Source organism: Cygnus olor, chromosome 2 (assembly GCF_009769625.2).
Source record: "Cygnus olor isolate bCygOlo1 chromosome 2, bCygOlo1.pri.v2, whole genome shotgun sequence".
NCBI lineage: Eukaryota > Metazoa > Chordata > Aves > Anseriformes > Anatidae > Cygnus > Cygnus olor.
The window spans coordinates 87,826,633-87,845,660 of NC_049170.1; the positions used below are offsets into that span (position 1 = coordinate 87,826,633).

The following is a 19,028-nucleotide window of genomic DNA, read 5'->3' on the forward strand; positions in this document are numbered from 1 at the left end:
GTTGACAGCCAGGAATTTTACTGTTTTAATTAGCCCTTTCAATTGTCTGTGTGCGCGTGTGTGTGTACATAATCTGTGTGTGTATATGCATGTATACACATACATACACAGGTATGTACACACAAATTTTATTGCTTCAATTAACTCTTTCAAATGTCTGTATACGTGTTTATGTGTGCATGTACACATACTCAGATAAAGGGAGCACAACATCTTGAGACCTAAACCTTAAAGGGGAGCCTAAGCCAGCCCCCAAACTGTATCTGCAGTTTCCATGCTGGGCATTTCTGGCAGCAAGTAATGGCATTGAAGCAGACCAGCCTTTTTTAAGGAGACATGACAGCTTGCTGCTTAAGAAAAAGACAAAAAACAAATTCACACAAGTTCATGCACACTATGCTCACAGCTTAATGATCAGGTATAGATGTCAATAAATCGTTTTGATTTACAACAGCTGAATATTTGGTCCCAGATTGACCATGGTGGTCAGGAAATAAGAGTATAGGGGTGAAGAGAAGGTATAGGGACAACATTTTGCAGCTGGACAATGGAGAGTGCACATCCAGGTGATACGCACATTCATCTTTTTTTTCATCATACTATAGATCAATACCTAGAGAAATTAAGCTTGTCCCATTAGAGTTGAAAAATTTAGGTAGAAAATATACACACTTATACCCTGAAAAAGTCACAAGGATCTAAAAGTCAAAAGTTATTTCAGGATCTAAGTCTTGCAAAAGCAAGAAATTTAGATCTAAAGATTCCTCTCCATTCTGGAGCATTCTCCAAAGGCTATTCCCTTTAGAGAATAACCAAAATCCTCAACATGCTGGCAAAAATCACACAAATTCAGTAACTGGGCACAGAAGCACAGGTTAAGAACGAAGAAGCAGATCTATCTTTGAATTTTCTTAGCATCTTATTCAAACATGAGTTCAAATAATTTTGGCCTTTTTCTTCTTATTGTAAGCATTCATTATTATAGTTTTAATGCTGACTTTATCTGTGTCAGCCCACTTCTAAATAGAAGTCAAGCTATAATGTCGGATACTGCAAAATGACTGGAAGTACAGCTGTGGTGGAGCTCAAGCTACTTCAACCTTTCCCATTTACCCACTTTTATGTATATCGTTTCATATTTTATCTTCCTTTGCAGAATACTATGGCCAACTGTGTTTTTCCAAGTCTATAAATTCAGTACAATTTTCCTCACAACTCCAGAGCCTGACTTTTGATAGTCCTAAAAGACCAAATTTCCCACTGTGTATAGCCTTGTTTCCTATGCGGATTTAGTGTGAAATACTAAGAAATTAAAGCACTCTGATTTATACGTTCACGTTGACTGGAGTATTCCAAGCCATTGGAGTGCACTCCCCATGAAGGAGCTGTGGCAGAAATTTTTCAAGTTCAGCTCTGAATTTAAGTGACACTGAAGTTAAAATCTGTGGAAACAGATAGAGCGTATACCTACACTTGGACTTTCACCAGCATCAGGACAATTACCTCTTAAAAAGAAGCAGCAGTGCTGAGAACTCTGCTTACTTCTCTAGGTATGCACTTCTTCAGATAGCAAAGAAAAACTTGCTTTTGCAACAAATTATTGGTTGGGGAAAGCCACTCCTTCCTTCACCACTGTTTGCAATTCATCTTCTGCAAGACTTAACTTGTTTACTTTGGGGTTTTCTCCCTCCCCAGTGGGAAAATGTTCTATAAATTAAGCAACTTCAAGGGGTTTATCTGTGTCAACTGTCCATCAAAAAGGAGCTAAGTTCTTATGTTTTCAAAGAGGACAGTGAAATTGCCAGCAGATCTTTCTCCATACAAAAGAGAATCTAAAGTAGCAGAAGAAAGAATGATTTTTAAATGGCCTAGTGCAGATAATGGCTAACAGCTTGTAAAAGACATGGTCCGAAGCCAACTGAAACCAGCAGGAATTTTTCCACTGGCTCTAGTGAGTTCTGCATCAAGTCTCCAATGGTCACTCTAACTTTACGATGCCAAGAGACAGTAATAATGTGATCTAAACTATGCTACCCCTTCTCCAGGATATCTTTTTCTTCAGTATATTCCCAAACTCAACGAAAACGACAACAATGCCAGCACAGAAATCACAGCTCTGATTTTTTAAACACAAAATTTGACTACAGATACTGATACTTAGTCTCTACTGCTAAAGAAATGAAGAAATTAAAGCCCCTTCCAAAAATACATGCATTAATCGGAATTCAACTAGTTGGCAAAGAGTTGTATTAGATGTGTTACCAAAATGCACGTTATGAACAAAAAGCCTAAGGGAAGAGCACATGATTAGATACAGTGATGTATAGCCTGGCTGTGTAACTATTTAGAGAGGGTTTGAAACAACAAAATGCAAGCACCCCTAGCCCCTCACTCCAGATGATGTTAAACAGCATACGAACAAATTACTACAAAGCTAACAGACCCTATACTACTTTCACCCTCAGCATGATGCTTTCTTTTGGTTTAATATTCAGCCACAGGAAATTAAAAGTAGGATAATATATTAAGACAGTTCACAATCCAAAGCAAAAGCACTGCGAAGTCTTGAAGCCTTGTCTTTTCTTTCCACAGGCAGAGGAGGAAGGGTTTTTTTTCCTTAATTCAAACAGGTTGCATAGAATATTTTCTCCTTCCCTCTCTCTCTTTTTTTTTTTTTTTTTTTGTGGTGGGGGCAGCTTTGGAAAGGTACGTTGCTTTTAATTAACTACTAGTTAATGACTTTGACTGACTTGTACAATATATTTTAGTTGATATTGCCTTTCTGACCTGTAGCCCTTAAACTGGAACAAGGACCTTGTTTAACGTTTGTTAAATTTAGACGGCGCCACTATCCACTATTACCCCCCTCCCACCCCTGCTGCACTAATCTCCCATGCCAGCTGCTCAAATGTTTACATTTGAAGGGCTTTCTCTGTTTGTGCAGAAATGGTCTCTGCACAGTATCTCTCATCTGTACATTTGCCAGAATCAAGGCAAGAAAAGCCTCACTGCTGGAATTCTTGATTAATAAATAGTCTTAAATGTTTCTTCTTCCCTTCCCCCTTCTGTCAAATCCATTGCCATTAGGTTTTTATAAGGCAAAACTCCATAGTGCTCTTTATTGGCCTGACTCTTGTCCTATGCAAACAACTGTAAATCAGAACAAGCTCCATGTGGACTCTATGAAATTTCACCATCTCTGTGCTGAAACTGGGAGAGATCAAAATCAAGATGTGTACCTGAACATTTGCTGGGATGGAAAGAAGAAAATGTTATGATCAGAGGAGGGAAACAAACCAACGGCACTAACAGCCATAACTCTAATGGTAATCTCTCCATCTCTTGTTATCGGTTTGCTTCAGAGTGCCTGTACAGCTCACGTCCTAGACATTGGTTCCACCTGGCTCTCACCGGGTCACCAAGGTACTGAACCAGCAAAACACATGAACAGGTGCTCAGGATGACACTGGAAAAGTCAATGGGTCTACCTCCTGCACCAACTGCTCATCATCAAACTCTCCAAGGCTATGCCTTGCTATTTGCCTTGATCTGATGCTTTTAAAAGCATCAGATTCCCTTCTTCTGGCCTTCCAGGTGACCATTTTTAAAGCCAGAAATACTTTCCCTAGTTTTCCTGAGTACTTTGAGAATGGCTTAAAAGTGTAAATGACAAAAACAGCAACAAAAACAATCAATCAAAAGGCAACGAGAAAGTTATCTACCTGTAGGTATCACAACTTCACACTACATAACTCTTTACAAAAACTGACCATTATTCGTCGCTCTCCTTTCCCTCTCCCACTTGCCTCCCAAAATGCTGCCATGAATTCAAATGAAACACTGAACACAGGAAGGTAACAGAAAAAGCAATGTCTGAAATTACTTGCAATCATTTCTGTTAAGCACACGGGGGAAGATCAGCATTGGAGCTGCAAGTAAAAGACCAATAAAACCTAATTTAGCAACTGTTTATTAAAAAGAAGAATGTGAAACAGCTACACAGACTGCAGGCATTAGAAGGTCTCTTGCAGCAATTAATAGCTGAAGAGCACACACGGAACTGAGAGTTATACACTCCTTGCTTCATATGCACAACTCCTATTTGAGTTAAAGGGAGACCTGTAAGGCCTGTGAAGACTTATGTAAGTTTGACTTTGCATGAGAGAACTAAGCCACAAAGTTCACTTAGGAAAACTCCCCCATCAAAGTGAAATGTATTGTGTCCTGTCAGCAAATGTTGTTTTGCAAATCCTCTCTCACCTGCCATAAGATATTATTGAGACATATGGTTTCACACACTACCAAGCAGCTCAGTTTTGCCAACGAACAATAATGCACAGAACAAATATGTGTGGAAATCATGAGATCATCTAATTAAAAGAAATGTTATTGTTTGCCACTACTTTTAATGAAATCGAGTCTTCGCTGTCCACAGAAGAGGCTGGAAAAGAACCAAATCCTATTAGCGCTCATGCCTCAGAAATTCTTTGCAAGAGAAGAGAAATTATACCTTAGCCAGTGTTGAAAATCTTCACCGTATCTAAAATCTGTATATGCTAATAGGATATTTTAGACTAGTATAATGAATCTATGGTTACATGTGATTCAGATTATGCCACTACAAAAACAGGTGTTACTGTCTGAAAAAAAAATTTCCATTGTGTATTAGCAACATGGAGTCCATGACATGCAATTAGCCATTTCTGATTTCATCTAGTAAAGGGCACTGGCATAAATACACACTAATCCTTTCATTACAGTAGTTACATTTGGAAAGCTTTAGAAGAAATATTTTGGATATCCATCATTAAATCAAACAGAAATGTACTTTGCAATGGAATTAATAATTCCCTGACTCATTCCCAGACCATCCCAAACTTAAACACAAAAAGCATTTTATGTACACAGAAATATGTGAAATCCCTTTTTAAGTAACTACATTTCTGCTTATCCAATTGCAGAAAAGCCTGATCCTCGGATAAACTTTTCTTTAAAGGTGGTATTTTCAACACCACTGCGTGCTGGTCAGTTACACTAAGAACAATAAGCTGAATAAATTATGACCAAATATGAATTACATGGCTATTATACACTATTAAGGGTCTCTGTTAATATTAAATACCAAGTAAGCAAAGCCTGAGTGGTTGAGATGTCACTAGAAAAATCTCAAATGGAATTTAAGTTTGTTTTGTTTTTTTAATGTCCCTTTATTAATGTAAATTAAAAGCCATCGGCCTTATTAGCTGCTGCTGCTGCTTTATTCTGTTTTTTTTTTCCAGTGAGTTAACTTCAAAACTTTTCAGTGAAATCAGTAACAAAAGATGAATCAGACATAAAAGGATTTGGGTGGTTAAGGGTGTGTCATAAGGTCTTAATTAAACATCCGAGGGAGATATCTGAGCCAACTTATGCCAGCCCGACTAGGTCCACACAACACAGAAGGATGCCATGGAGCCCAGGTCTGGAAGCTCAATTGCCTCACACATCTGGCTAGCCTAACTTACCATGCTCTTGTTAGCTTGGGCCTCTCCAAGTCACACCTCTTTGTGCTTTCCCTTCAATAAGCCTGACACATATACTTATGATGTGCTTACTCCCCGCTTTGGTGCCTGAATTCTGCTTCTGGGCATGCTGAGCATGAAACTGCTGAGAAACTATGCTGCTAACCTCCTGCCTAAACTCCTAACCTCCATCGGGATCCGTAAAGTTGGCAAGTCTTTCTGTCTTCGTCAGCAAAGGGGCTTAATCCAAGAGGTAAGCACAAGGCACAGCTAAGAAACCTGGCTCCAAACAAATCTTAACTGCTAGAAGAGGCAGCTACTGGATTTCTCTCCTGTCTTGTTCTCCTCATCCATCCATCCATCCATCCATCCATCCATCCATCCATCCATCCATCCATTCACCCACCCACCCACCAGTTCAACAGTTCATCAAGAACATGGGAAATCCAGGTTCAAAACTTTATTCTAGTTAGGAGGAATCAAACTTCCTTCTCTCCGGAGCAGACTGAGATTATCCTCTGTTCAAACACACGAATATGAGTTCAGCTAGAAGAAGAGTGAGACGAGGCCACTCATCCCAGCAGCGAACAGCGGCCATTTGGCTCCCCTGCTTCTAGCTTCAGTGATAACTTACTTGCTGGATCTAACATCTGCTTAGCATAAAGCATACAAAAACATCTCAGGCGCTGGCACTGGAACGCAGAGCTGCCACCACACTTAAGTTATTTTGTTACTGGTCTGAATAGTTAAGCTTGCTCTTGGTCTGTCTTTCTGAGTCACTGAATATTTGGGTATTTTTACGAAAGGGTGCTTCCCACATCAAGAATACCTCACAGCTTTGTTCCAAGCATCTCTAGCCCAGCAAGTATTTTGGTTTTCATTACAAAGGAGGAAATAATTCTCTCAATAATGGTCCTGAGAGAGATAGATTGGCTGCCGTCTCCAAAGGCACAGAAGGGATCCAAACTTTGATCTCTCACATTATGGCTAACAGTGGTAGGTGGTAAGCTTTTAAAGTAAAAGCCCTGAACTCAAGATTTCATCCCGAGTAGAGGCAGGTAGCAGATACACAAGATGGTCAGAGTTTATCGTCGACTCCTTGTGTGTTGATTTTGGTGGCTTCAAAACTCAGTAAATTAAACTCTGATGCTTAGATCCAGTGCCCTGCATAGCTAGGGAGCATTTCCTTCAAAACGCCCTGCAAAAGCCACTGGTAGAACAGAACCTTCTGAGTCGTCCTTTCACCAGCAGCGACTAAGGGGGAAGAATGACACAACTCCAGCTTTTAAAGACGTGGCTGTTTTCTTATTACCTCGTTTGATCTAGGACAAGCAGGCAAATGCAATGCATTGTAGTGATTTTACTCTGTACCACACAACTTTATGTAAAGATGCAACTTCTGGTGATCACTGACTACATGACAATCTTTCTTTTTAACAAAACCTTCACTGCTGCCAAAAAATGTGACCTGTACAAATCCAGCACTCCAAAGTGGAATGGAGGGAAAGAAAGTCAAGCCTAAGTGATTTGTTACCAAATCTCATGATCTTAAGCCACTTTTGTGTGGTGAGGAAGGAGCTGACAAGTGATTCCTGAATGCATGAAGTTGGCAGCATTTGGTTGTACAAGCTAAGAAGCACAGCCAGAAGATGGGTCAGCCAACATGTCTCTTCACAGGAGTCTGTTTTCAATAGCTTGTAACATTATGATGCTTTAACCAGAGCTGCTGAGACTTTCCATTCCAGGTGTCTGCCTAAGGCTATTTTTTTTTTTTTTGAGACAAAGTAGTTCAGCTGGTTCTGAGAACTAGACTTCTTTTATACTCCACACTAACTCCAAGGACCTTTTCTTTGAAGAGGTCTAGTAACACCATGCTTTGGAGTGAGAACTTGAAGGCTCATGGCAAGCAGCCACTGTTCCAAGCTCTTGCCTTCTGCTATCACATAACCTAAGAAAAATCTGAAGGTACTATGTTAAATATATGAACGTATCTATGACTCACATAAATGAAGACGGTGGATCCTGTAAGTGCACACCACATAGCTACATCTCTTCAGCAGACATAACTCTTGATGAAAGGCACCTAATCCACCTAATCCATCCTTCTACTCCAAGGCAGAATCAAGTATGTGTAGCTCAACCCCAAGATATTTTTGTAGGTTTTGCAGCCCAGATTAGGTGGTATTTCAAAGTCTCTTTTAAATCCCCTCTGAAACCTCCACAGAGTCAGAATTATTTCCCAGTTAAATTTTCACTGCTATACATAGAGCAAATCACTTCTTCCCCTGCCCTCAGTGGACAAGGAGAAAAAAAAGTTGATAACTGTCTTGTTTACTACCTATTTGAATTTCATTAATGCCAGTTACAAGACCGTTGAACCTAGCAAAGCTCAGTTAACAATAGCAAGAAAAGTTAACAATAAAATGTTTTTTTCCAGAATATCAAAGGACATCAAAATAAAACTGACATCACTAATGTGATGGTGAATCTCATCTTAAGATATCTGGTATGTAATAAATCTATTTTTCTTCTAACCATGTAAAAATTTGCAGAAATGAAAACATTTTTAACTATGTTGTACCTTCTTGAGTATGATTCTCTGTTAACCAGCTCTACTGGCTTATGGGTACCCTGTAACAGAAGAGTGATGAGGACAGACCAATATATTGTAATATTTAGATGACTCTCCATACCCATGTTAGGTTTTACATTTTGCAAAAAAAAACATGCTAAGCAAAATTGTTTCAAAGTCATATCACAAATTTATGTCTTTGACATCGTGCATAGATAGCTCTAACTGTGTAAAATGTAATAGAAGTATCCCAGGATTTGGCCCTGCAAGTACAAATAGATGCAGACAACATCCTAAGCACTGACAGGAGACCAAGAAACAAGAATACCAACCTAAAGTGAATGCAATTGTCAGAAATGAAAAACATATTAAAAGTAGATGGCTACTCATTTCCATTTAGATGACATGAACAATATTCTCATTGCTACAGCTCTTACTACCTGGCTACGTGAGGTGAAATCCTAAACAGCAAAGATGATATTCACTGGTCACTTGGAGCCCGAGATGGTTGAAAAGAAATCACATTTTCATTTGTTTGCATAACCATAGTTGATCACCCTCCAAGCACTTCTGAATTTAGAAAGTGCATCATGAATAACTCCTACCAGCTCAGAGACATCATAGTTAGAATATATTAAGAGCAAACAAGGCCCTGAAAAGGTAAATAACAAGTTTTTTAAAACCCTTTACAGGGAAAATAGCTATTTCGACCATTTAAGAAGTTTTTAAGAAGTGACTGCCAAAGTTACTAATGCACCAGAAGTCCTCAAGATTTGTTTTCGAACTTTATGGCAGTATTTTTCTTCAGGGTGATGACTTTGTTTTCTTTATAGGGACTGGTATGTAAATCAAAGAAAAGCACAAACAAATAAAAACCAACAATACCAGAAACAACAACAACAAAAACCTATACATATGTCCTAATATGTATAACATCTGATAAACATTTGAAACCCAAAATTTCTTTTTTTTCCTGGATATTTTTGTTCATGAGCATATGTAATAATGGCCATGGCAGTTTTATTAAGCAGGGAACTACTAGATTATCTGCTTCACTGAGGTTCACTGATTCTGTTATAACATATTCAGACATATACTGAAGACTAGATTTTTAAATATGTGCTGATGAAAATCTTCTAATATTGGTCTGCTGAAATCGTGTTTGAACTAGAGAAACCTTGTGTGATAAGACTTTGTGCTGAAGTTTCAAATCCTCTGATAAGTGTCCCTGGCTGTACTTTTAAATATTTTTTCCCAAGCTGATTTATTACATAAACAAATTCCACATCAGAGATACATGTCGTTCAGCACTTGGGATGTGTTTTTTTCACTCTTGATTTATGAAAACACAAAGGCCCCCAAAATAAAAACAGCTAATTTTAGTACTGTGTTCCAAGCATCAGGTTTCATCTTGATCAACTGTTCACTTGAGGACAGTGACACCAAGTGGCAGAGATGACAAACTCCTCCTTTCTTTCCTAGTTCTCAATTGCAGCTGAGTCCGTCTTTGATGCACAAAAAAAAAGAATAGGGTTAACTGTGCTGCAACTTCCAACTGCTTTATTTGTATGTTGTATTTATACAAGCTCTTCTGCTTAGCACAAAATTGGTACAAATTAAAGGAAGAGATTTCTGCTTTGTTTACAATATACCATTAAATTTCAGATCCATTAAATTGTTTACTGATGTATGTTATAATGAACTGCTGCATTCTGGAGACTGTCATGAAAAAAATCTTTTCTTCCATTTTTACAGTCTCTACAGTGTTAAATTCTTCTTTTCTCTTTTCTTTTTTATTTTTGCTGATACTGTTAAGTGTCCTTTCATCTCAGCGTAACTGTTGACTTTCCCATCTCTATTTTGAAAATCAATTCCTTCATCAACAATCAACATTTTATAAGCATTAAAAATTTAAAAAGTAATTATAAAAATAAAGAACTGAGGATGTTCTGGTGTATATAAAGGGAACATAACTTGTTCTTCAATAAATATCAAAGACTTCCTAATTCTTATAGCTTTATTCTATTCCTTCGTATTGGTCAGTTTTCAAAAAACAAACAAAAAAACCACAATAACTCTAGAACAGAGTCATTACTTTTTCTACTTTTTTTTCCTATTTTTTTCTTACATTTTTCAGTGCACATTACCACCATATAATAGTGAAAAAAAGGATTTAAACAAAGAATACCAAAGTTCTTCATTATGCCCGTAACTCAGCTGTACTTCACGATTTGCTTATTTCCATATAGGCAAGAAAGATTTCCCTGATCCAGACAGTGTAACTGCTTGCACTATGCTGAAGACAATCTTTGAAAGGCAATGTCAAAATATTTTCCTTTCAAAAATTACTCCGAAACTTTGGTTTTAATTCCTGCACTGCAATGCAAAATGCTTTCAAGATGACCTACAACAGTGAAAAAAAAATCAGACTTAAAAAAATGGATATGGATAAAGATATAATCCATAAAGATATGGATTTGAAGGATAGACTATTCAGTGATAAGCAATTCGCTGGATGGCCACAGCCTGAGTGTGGTCAATGACTCTAAGTCCAGGTGGAGGCTGGTGACAAGTGGTGTCTCTCCAGGGTCCATCTGAGGACTGATGTTGTTTAATATCTTTATCAATGACATAGACAGTGGGATCGAGTGCACCCTCAACAAGTTTGCAGGTGACACCAAGCTGAGTAGTGCAGTTGATACACCAGAAGGAAGGGATGTCATCCAAAGGGACCTAGACAAGCTGAGAAGTGGGACCACATGAACCGAATGAGGTTCAACAAGTGCAAGTGCAAGGTGCTGCACCCGGGTCAGGGCATTCCCAGACATGAGTACACACTGGGAGAAGAACTCATTGAGAGAAGCCCTGCAGAGAAGGACTTGGGGGTTCTGGTGGACAAAAAGCTTGACATGAGCCAGCAGAGTGCGCTTGCAGCCCAGAAGGCCAACTGCATCCTGGGCTACATCAACAGAGGGGTGGCCAGCAGAGCGAGGGAGGTGATTGTCTCCCTTTGCTTTGCCCTTGTGAGGCCTAACTTGGAGTACTGTGTTCAGGTCTGGGGCCCACAATCACAAGAAAGACGTGAAGCTGTTAGAGCAGGTCCAGAGGAGGGCCACAAACATGATCAGAGGGCTGGAGCACCTCTCCTGTGAAGAAAGGCTAAGAGAGCTGGGGATGTTCAGCCTGGAGAAGGGAAGGCTCTGGGGCGACCTCATAGCGGCCTTCCAGTACTTGAAGGGGGCTTATAAAGTAGATGGAGAGCAACTTTTTATGCAGGCAGATAGTGGTAGGACAAGGGGGGATGGTTTTGAACTAAGAGAGGGGAGATTTGGATTAGATATTCAGAAGAAATTCTGCATGCAGAGGGTGGTGAGGCACTGGCACAGGGTGCCGAGAGAAGCTGTGGATGCCCCATCCCTGGAGGTGTTCAAGGCCAGGTTGTATAGGGCCCTTGGCAACCTGATCTAGTGGGTGGCATCCCTGCCCAGGGCAGGGGGGTTGGAACTGGATGATCTTCTAAGGTCTCTTCCAACCCAAATGATTCTGTGAAACCACGGAATAGGAAGCCTCTACTTCATGACAATTTGCAAGAAGTCCTGCCTTACCTCATTAAAATTTCTTCTATATAATGAGATCTACATGTATATTTGACATACATGGCCATGTAAAATACCATTTAGTTTGAGTAAGGATACTCAGTCTCATTTATATACTTCAGGGGAACTATCTTTTAAACAATCACTGGAATAAAGAATTACTCAGAATGACTGGGGGTCTCAAAGTCCAGCCCATAAGGAATTGCTAAGCTGAATTTTAGAACTAATGAAAGTGCTTTCACTGGAATTTCCAAATGAATTTTATCTTAAGTTTATACAAGTGATCTGTGCTAGCTATCTATGCCAAATTTACAGTATATTAGAATTTTTTTCCACCTAAGATCTCACAGTTGTTTACCTTTTTCTTAAAGCCCATCTAGCCTGTTTGAAGGATGGATGTCTTGCACTGCTGAGAGAATCAGTTAGACTTATTTTATACATTCTCATCAAACTTTTAACAGAACAGTACAGAATTAAACTGAACTATTTCAATACCTTCTTTTAAGTATGCACTTATTTCTTAGTAGGATCAGTGCTCAAACAGAAGTGTCAAGCCAGAAGTTGAAGATATAAACACTGAACAATGGCTACATTGTTCTTGAAGATTAATTGCTCTTAAGAGGAAAGGGAAAAAAATCCCTGACCTGAAGGTGTTGATGTAACTGAATTAAAAGGTAATGCTTTTTTACCTGCTACTGCAAGATCCCTTTGCTCTCTAAGCTCTATTGCTTGTGCTTTCAAAAGACAAAAGTTACATTGTTTTGACAAGACAGGTTTGAACGTTTTTCATCAATGACAAAGGAAAAAAAGGTCTTCATTTGTGATTTGCCCTATGAGATTCCCTACAAAAATTAAAAGGAAGCAACCCTCTTCTGAGGAAGCACCACACACTAGTGTAAAAGACAGTTCAGCATATTTGAACTACCTTCATCATATCTTCACTTGGAATCCCTCTTCTTCCTCCTCCTCTTGTCATAGCTGGGTATTAAGACACTGAGATTAATGTATAATGGCAGTGAATACGACACAGATTTTATTTTTGGAAAGATTATGAAGGTTTTTGTATACTTTTATCTCATATATTTCAATTACTGACATGACCTTCTACTAGAACTTTAGAGTAATAGAGCCCTTAACAAAATAGTCTTTTTACAGTGTCACACAAGTTTTTGGTGTCATACACCACTTTCTTACTTTTGTACTCTTTCATATATGAAGACTTCACAGATTCGAAGAGTTAGGTGTTTTTTAATCTCACAACCAATCATTTCTCCATCTATTTTCTATTTCCCCCTTCTGAGTTCTTTTATATAATGTTTTTTATTTTTTTTTTTGGGGGGGGGGTTCTGTTCTATCACTCCTCCTCCATTTTTTTCTGTAATTTTCTGTCACTCTTCACCCGGACTAGTGATTTGCACATTTTGCGGATCAGCACTCCCTTTCCAAATATTTGTTTGTAAAATGGGGATTCAGATCTAAGCCTCAAATTTCAGGCTTCAATCATGTCATCAACAAAGTTTTCTCCAGGTTTTGAAAATATAAGAAAGAGCCAAGTAATAATAATAATAATTAAAAAAAAAAGGCAACAAAAAGACACCACATTTATTATGATTACAAATCCAAAAGGACAGCCTTACAAAAATATATATGATTCACACTTCCTAATTATAAACCTAAATCCTGGTAATTTTGTAGTCTGTCAGGAGCTTAAAAACCTTTCTAAAATAAAACACAAGATTTTTGTACCCCAAAACCTACTGAAGTATGTAACAAAACTCCCTTCTTTTATCAACCCTGTTTAAAACAAAAGTACTCTCCATCCCCAGCTACTTGAGAAACAACTTGAATGCTGCCATGCGGAAAGCAGACATATAAAGGGATAAAAGAGAAAGGTGCGGCTATGTAAGAAATGTCACAGATAAGGCACATAAACACACGCTTGCATCAGGCACTGTTTGGAAGTCACAACTACGTCCTTGGTTAAAGCACTTTTTGCTCACAATTGCTTAGAATTTAACTTTGAAAAAAACATGATTTATAGTTAAGCTAGCAAGAGTTTTATCTGAAGAAAGTGCATTGCACTTCAAGATGTGAACCCAGGTAACTAAGCTAGGAAGTAGGCTATTTCTACTTCTACTTGGCTAAGCACTGGGAACAGCAGTGGGTTCTGGCTACTCAAATTGCAGGATCTAATAGGAATGCAGTAGCATCTACAAGCTACATCAGTACTTACATCCAAGCTTCCTTCACTTGTAGATGTAGAACTAAAAACATCCTCCTCACCATAACCTCTGTTCATCCTCAAGTGTTCTTCTGTCTGCAACACAAATAAGTATCCTACACAGAAGTAGCAAAGCAAAGAAAACAACAGAAACATGCCACAGCAAAGCACCAAACCTCATTATGGAACCAGGATGAACTACTGCAGTAGCATTAGATCTGATTGCCAAGAAACACTGAAGTAGCCTGCAAAATTTTTCTGATGTAGGCAAGGCCCCAAGAAATTTATTAACAGGAGCATAAAAGAAAATAAAACCAGAACAATTCTAGTGCAATGAAAACAGGTAGCAGCAAGCAGGTCCTGCAGCACCAAGGGCCAGGTTGTCACTCTGCTGTACCTGCAAAGACAGGGTTGCAAGCACAGACCTTCTTTCCCCCAACATGTAAATTACGGGACTGCTTCTGTGTCCTAACAGATATCCCTCTCAAGCCTGGATCCCATGATCATCTGCAAAGGACCTCTGCACTGCTGTATTGCTTAGCAGTGCCAATTTAATCTTGATTTAGCCTCAGGCACGTGGCTACATTTCACATCAAAAAGATATAGGGTTCATGCCACCTTTATGTTTTTTTATGCCAGCTGCAGGAGAACAGAGGGTAACTGATCCAGCATAAAATTAGAATGGACTGAAGATGATACCTTATCTGGCATTAAGCCTATAAGCACAAAGTTAACCAAAGAAATACCTTCAATCAGTTTGTACCAAACATGAGAATAGGTTTCTGCTTTTATTCTGTGTCATGATGTTTTTCATATAGCAGAAAAAAGGAATTGTAAAAGCTAGATCTAGTGTATTGTCATACCATGATTATTGCCTTCAGCGAGCTCAGAAAGCAAGCATGTGTGTGGGCATGGAAATCTGAGTGTGGGCCTATAGAGTGGAGTGATACTTGATCCCAGAGAGCTTGCAACACAGGCTAGTGTTCTCTTCTTCCCTTGCAAAAGAAGTTGTCTTCCCTGTAAATGTATGCGACTCCACAGCATGTTCAAGACCTGGGACAATTCTTGCTATTAACTAGTTCTAAAACAGAGACTACACACGACCACATGCAGTAATTCTGTATTTGTGTGTGTGTATGCAAATGATGATGCAAACAAAAAGAAATTAAACAAGTAAGCAGAACCAACTGAAGTCTTGCAGAGGAGTAAAACTCTAAGGGAGTAACAATTAAAAACAGTTTTGGAAAAAACCTTCTGGGCCTGTGTGTGTGTGTCCTGAAACCACAGCACATCCCACCATACAATCCCTTCATAAACTTATTAAATCCTTTCTTAAAAGAAGTTAGTTTGCCCACATTCTGCTAACTACATCTGTTCAGCAGTTTCACTGTTGTTTTGTCTAGAAATCTGCCATAATACTGATCCAGATGTATTATGGCCACTTAACGCTTGCTCTTGTGTTCTCCACAATTCTTCAGTTTTCAGTAATTCTTCTGTCTATCTGGGCTCAAACTGCTAGAGGTTCATACTAGAAAGGTAATGATGACTTCCTTGCAGGTCTAAATAAAACTGTTGTTTTAATCCCTCTTCCTATAGAGTATTCAACATTTGAAAGTAAGAGTTCAATAAAGACATCATCAGGAAAAGTCAATTAACTTGTCAGCCAGCAAGACTTGTCTGACAGCAAGACTTACACCTTCACCTCCGATTTACAAGTTGTTCCTCATACTTGTTTGAACAGTTCCTACTATCTCCCAGGACAAACATTACTTGTAGCTTATTGATTGACCCTCAGTATCCTTAACACCTATTAAAATATATCTTTAAAAAAGCAACCTCAGAGTATGACCTCCTATGTCTGATTTACAAGCATGAGGAAGAAGAGAGGGGGGTGGTGTATAAAAGCATAAGGAGTTTGTAATCTCTGGGACACTCATCCCAAACTCAGCTGTGAAAAAAACACTGCAGTAACCACAGCACTAGCAGGCTTCAAAGCAATGTTTTCCAGTGTTGTATGTGAAATTATTCTATAAGCTAAATCTGAGCTGCTTCTGGAATTACAACTCCAAGAGCAGACACTTCATACCAAGGTTCAGTAAAATGGGAACAGAGGACCAACTATAACACAGTAAACTGCATGCTGCAATATGTTCAGTTCCTCCAGAGGAGCTACAGCGCCGTAGCGTGCCCTAGAGGCTTGTGCTGAGCTCCCTTGTGATCTAGATTCTTCCAGGCAGATGCTGCATTATTACTCCAGTTATGCTTTTGTTCCCTACTAAATGGGAAATAATTTCTTACAGAGGATAAACACTTGAAATTGACTCACTATCTCATAAAATACAGCTCTGATGCATCCTTCATAAAATGTTAAGAATAGATCAGCATCCATGTTTGACCAAATTTTTCAACATAGTGTCGATACAGAGTCCATACAAGAAACCATTGCCTGGTAAAAGCACTCCAAATTTGATCATAATGAAAAGGGCTGAGAACTAATAAAGATTTTGGAAAGCTTATACAGTTTTAAAAATGTGACTGAGGAGACTGGAAGGGTTAAGTGTAACACTGGTCCACCAAGGAAGTGTACGTCACTTAGTACCAGTTAATCTGATGTCACTGCAAAAGCCTTAGAAGGCTTTTAAAATAAGACAAAAGAAAATTTTAAAATAAGACGAAAGAAAATTACTTTTTTACTCTGACATCCTCAAGTAATAAATACTTTATAATCAAATCATTTGACACAGCAAATTATAGTGAAGGACACAAAAAATGTGAAGTTAAAAGTGTAGTATGTTCTTGAGCTAGAAGTTTTTACTATATTTAATTTCTGCAATGTGGCACATATTTTTCAAAAAGGCATCTCAATAAATTCTAAGATCTACAGAGAATGCATAAGTATTATTTTCTAGTTTTCCCCTTATAAAGTCATCATAACATCTTCTCTAATTGTTTAAAGTTATTTAAATTTAGCAACTGTAATTGTATCTTGAGTTTAGTTGAAGCGAGTTTTTATATGAACTTTCTTTTTTGAATTTTCCAACTTCCAAAATTAAAAATAAAGTTAAAAATGCCCAACATGCACCCCAGTAGTACTGATCCTTCAGTTTATTACTCCTTTTAGTACTGTGAGCTTTCTTCTACACCTGATTCATCAGTTTTACAAACTGGAGACGGCAATAACACAAAGGCACAGATCTTACTGAAAATATAAATGCTTTAACACAAAGTATCACACATGCACAGAAGAGTTAATAAGAGACTTCTACTTGGTATCTAGAGTAAGGTGTTCTATATTGCATCAGTTCCTTCCTAAATGTTTTTTTTTTTTTTTTGTCTCCAATCTGAGCGCTACTAGTAAGTGGACATAAGTTGCTTAAAACTCCTGCCCTTTGTTGCTACCTACTGAAATAACAGCATTTCAAAAAATTAAAATTAAAATTGAAATTAAATGGTTAATATGCCCAGCTCCTTGAATTAGCAGCCGAAATCCCCATCAGACTGTACCGATTAACTGTGGTTTATGCATCTGCTAAAAGATGACTCCTTGGAGAAACAAACAAACAAACAAAAAAAAAAAAAACCAACAACAACAAACCCCATTGCCCAGAGACAAAATACCAAAATACATCTGGAAATAAATCAATTCTCTTTAGCAAGGTTGTACATTGATAAACACTTACCTTGCTGTTGCTTCTGTTAGCTTTGAAAAATCCCAGAAACCCTTTCTTTTCTTTTTCTACTGCATCACTGCTTAGCAAAACACTTCGACTTGGTTCTGAAACAATTACAATAGAAAATGTTTACATTTCTGCAATAAAGATCAGTATTTTAATACATTCTGGGTTAATGCTGTATTTTTATGAGCCGGAGATGTTATGAACTGCAATATCTAGTAAATCCCAGATCCTGCACTTTCTTTTTCATCAAACTTCTATTTGCTCCGAGTTTGTTCCCATACCCAGTGAAATGGAATAATAAAGTCATAAACTTCAGTAAATTTTTGATCACAGTTTAGTACTCCTCAGGATTGTCTGACCCCCTCGGTCTCCCTACAACTTCCCCCTCACCAGCGAAGCTGGATGAGTGATGTGATAAGGTCATACCTTACAGGGAACAACCATTAGTTTGACATTCAATATACAGACTGTAAAACCATTTTTTTTCTTAAATGAACACTGCATAAAGCTAGAGAGATTTATTCTCTTTCAAGAACATCAGAATATCTCACTAGCACAAAGAGTTTAACGCAGAAAAGTTGCTTTCTCTTTTAAGTATTTGTTTAATAACAATTAAGAAGCATACAAAGTAACTTGTTTCTTGACATAAAAGTCTACTTCACCAAAAAAAAAAAAAAAAAAAAAGACAACTTCATCCCAGAACTTTGGTAAACTGACTTATATTTCACACAAATCACGTGATTTTCACACAGGATCACTTTGCACATCCATAACATAAGGTGTTAGGAGGTGTTATGCACATTGAGTAGTTCAAAGCATGATGAAAGAGTAGAGGTGGTGAACCCTGAGGAAAACGGGGAGAAACTATCCCTAAGAAAGACTGCAACTCCACTGCAAAAAAAATACAGTAATATGTTAATACCTTCCTCAAACACAAAACACTGCCTAAGCTCATTCACCAGAAACTTCTATTTTTCTGCTCAGGGCTGGGCTGCACCTGAATGTGGATCATGACTGCCTTGCTCAGCTACTCCTCGACAGTGAACAGTAATGATCAAAGGCTCGCGTAAGCCATGGTAGTAACTACTGGTCATCAACAGTTTGATGGAAATCCAAATGGAACTGGGATTTTAAGCACTGCATACCATCTCAAAACAACAAACAATCTGGATAAATCTGGATAAATTTTTCTGAAATAAGTACAGCAGCTATTCACTTTACCATTATGCTCTGTAATAAGTAGCAGCCACAGCATGCAAGGACATAGGAGAAAGAGCACTGGCTTCAGTGACGCCATGAGGGAACAGGCCGTGAGTTAATATTCACTCAATGGCTGTCACTATTTGCTAGAGATGGACTTCTTACTGGAAAAGTTATAGAAGTTATCCACTGCTTTATTTTGGTTATGTTGTGTTTACTACTAGCAATGCAAAGAAGTAACAAATCAAGCATATTTCTCTT

At 38.2% G+C, this 19,028-nt stretch overlaps 1 protein-coding gene across 8 annotated transcripts in view; it reads right to left on the minus strand.

Moving 5' to 3' along the window:
- The window catches only part of COBL (cordon-bleu WH2 repeat protein), a 154,964-nt gene that overhangs the window by 84,728 nt on the left and 51,208 nt on the right, over positions 1-19,028 (minus strand). For 5 of the 8 annotated variants that reach the window (XM_040548524.1, XM_040548525.1, XM_040548526.1 and 2 more), the window contains 2 exons: positions 17,571-17,665; positions 13,903-13,986 (listed from right to left, as the gene is read on the minus strand). In XM_040548524.1, the coding sequence (XP_040404458.1) occupies positions 13,903-13,986; positions 17,571-17,665 (179 nt within the window). The remainder of the gene's footprint in view (positions 1-13,902; positions 13,987-17,570; positions 17,666-19,028) is intronic. The other 3 variants (XM_040548528.1, XM_040548527.1, XM_040548531.1) reach the window with 1 other exon arrangement.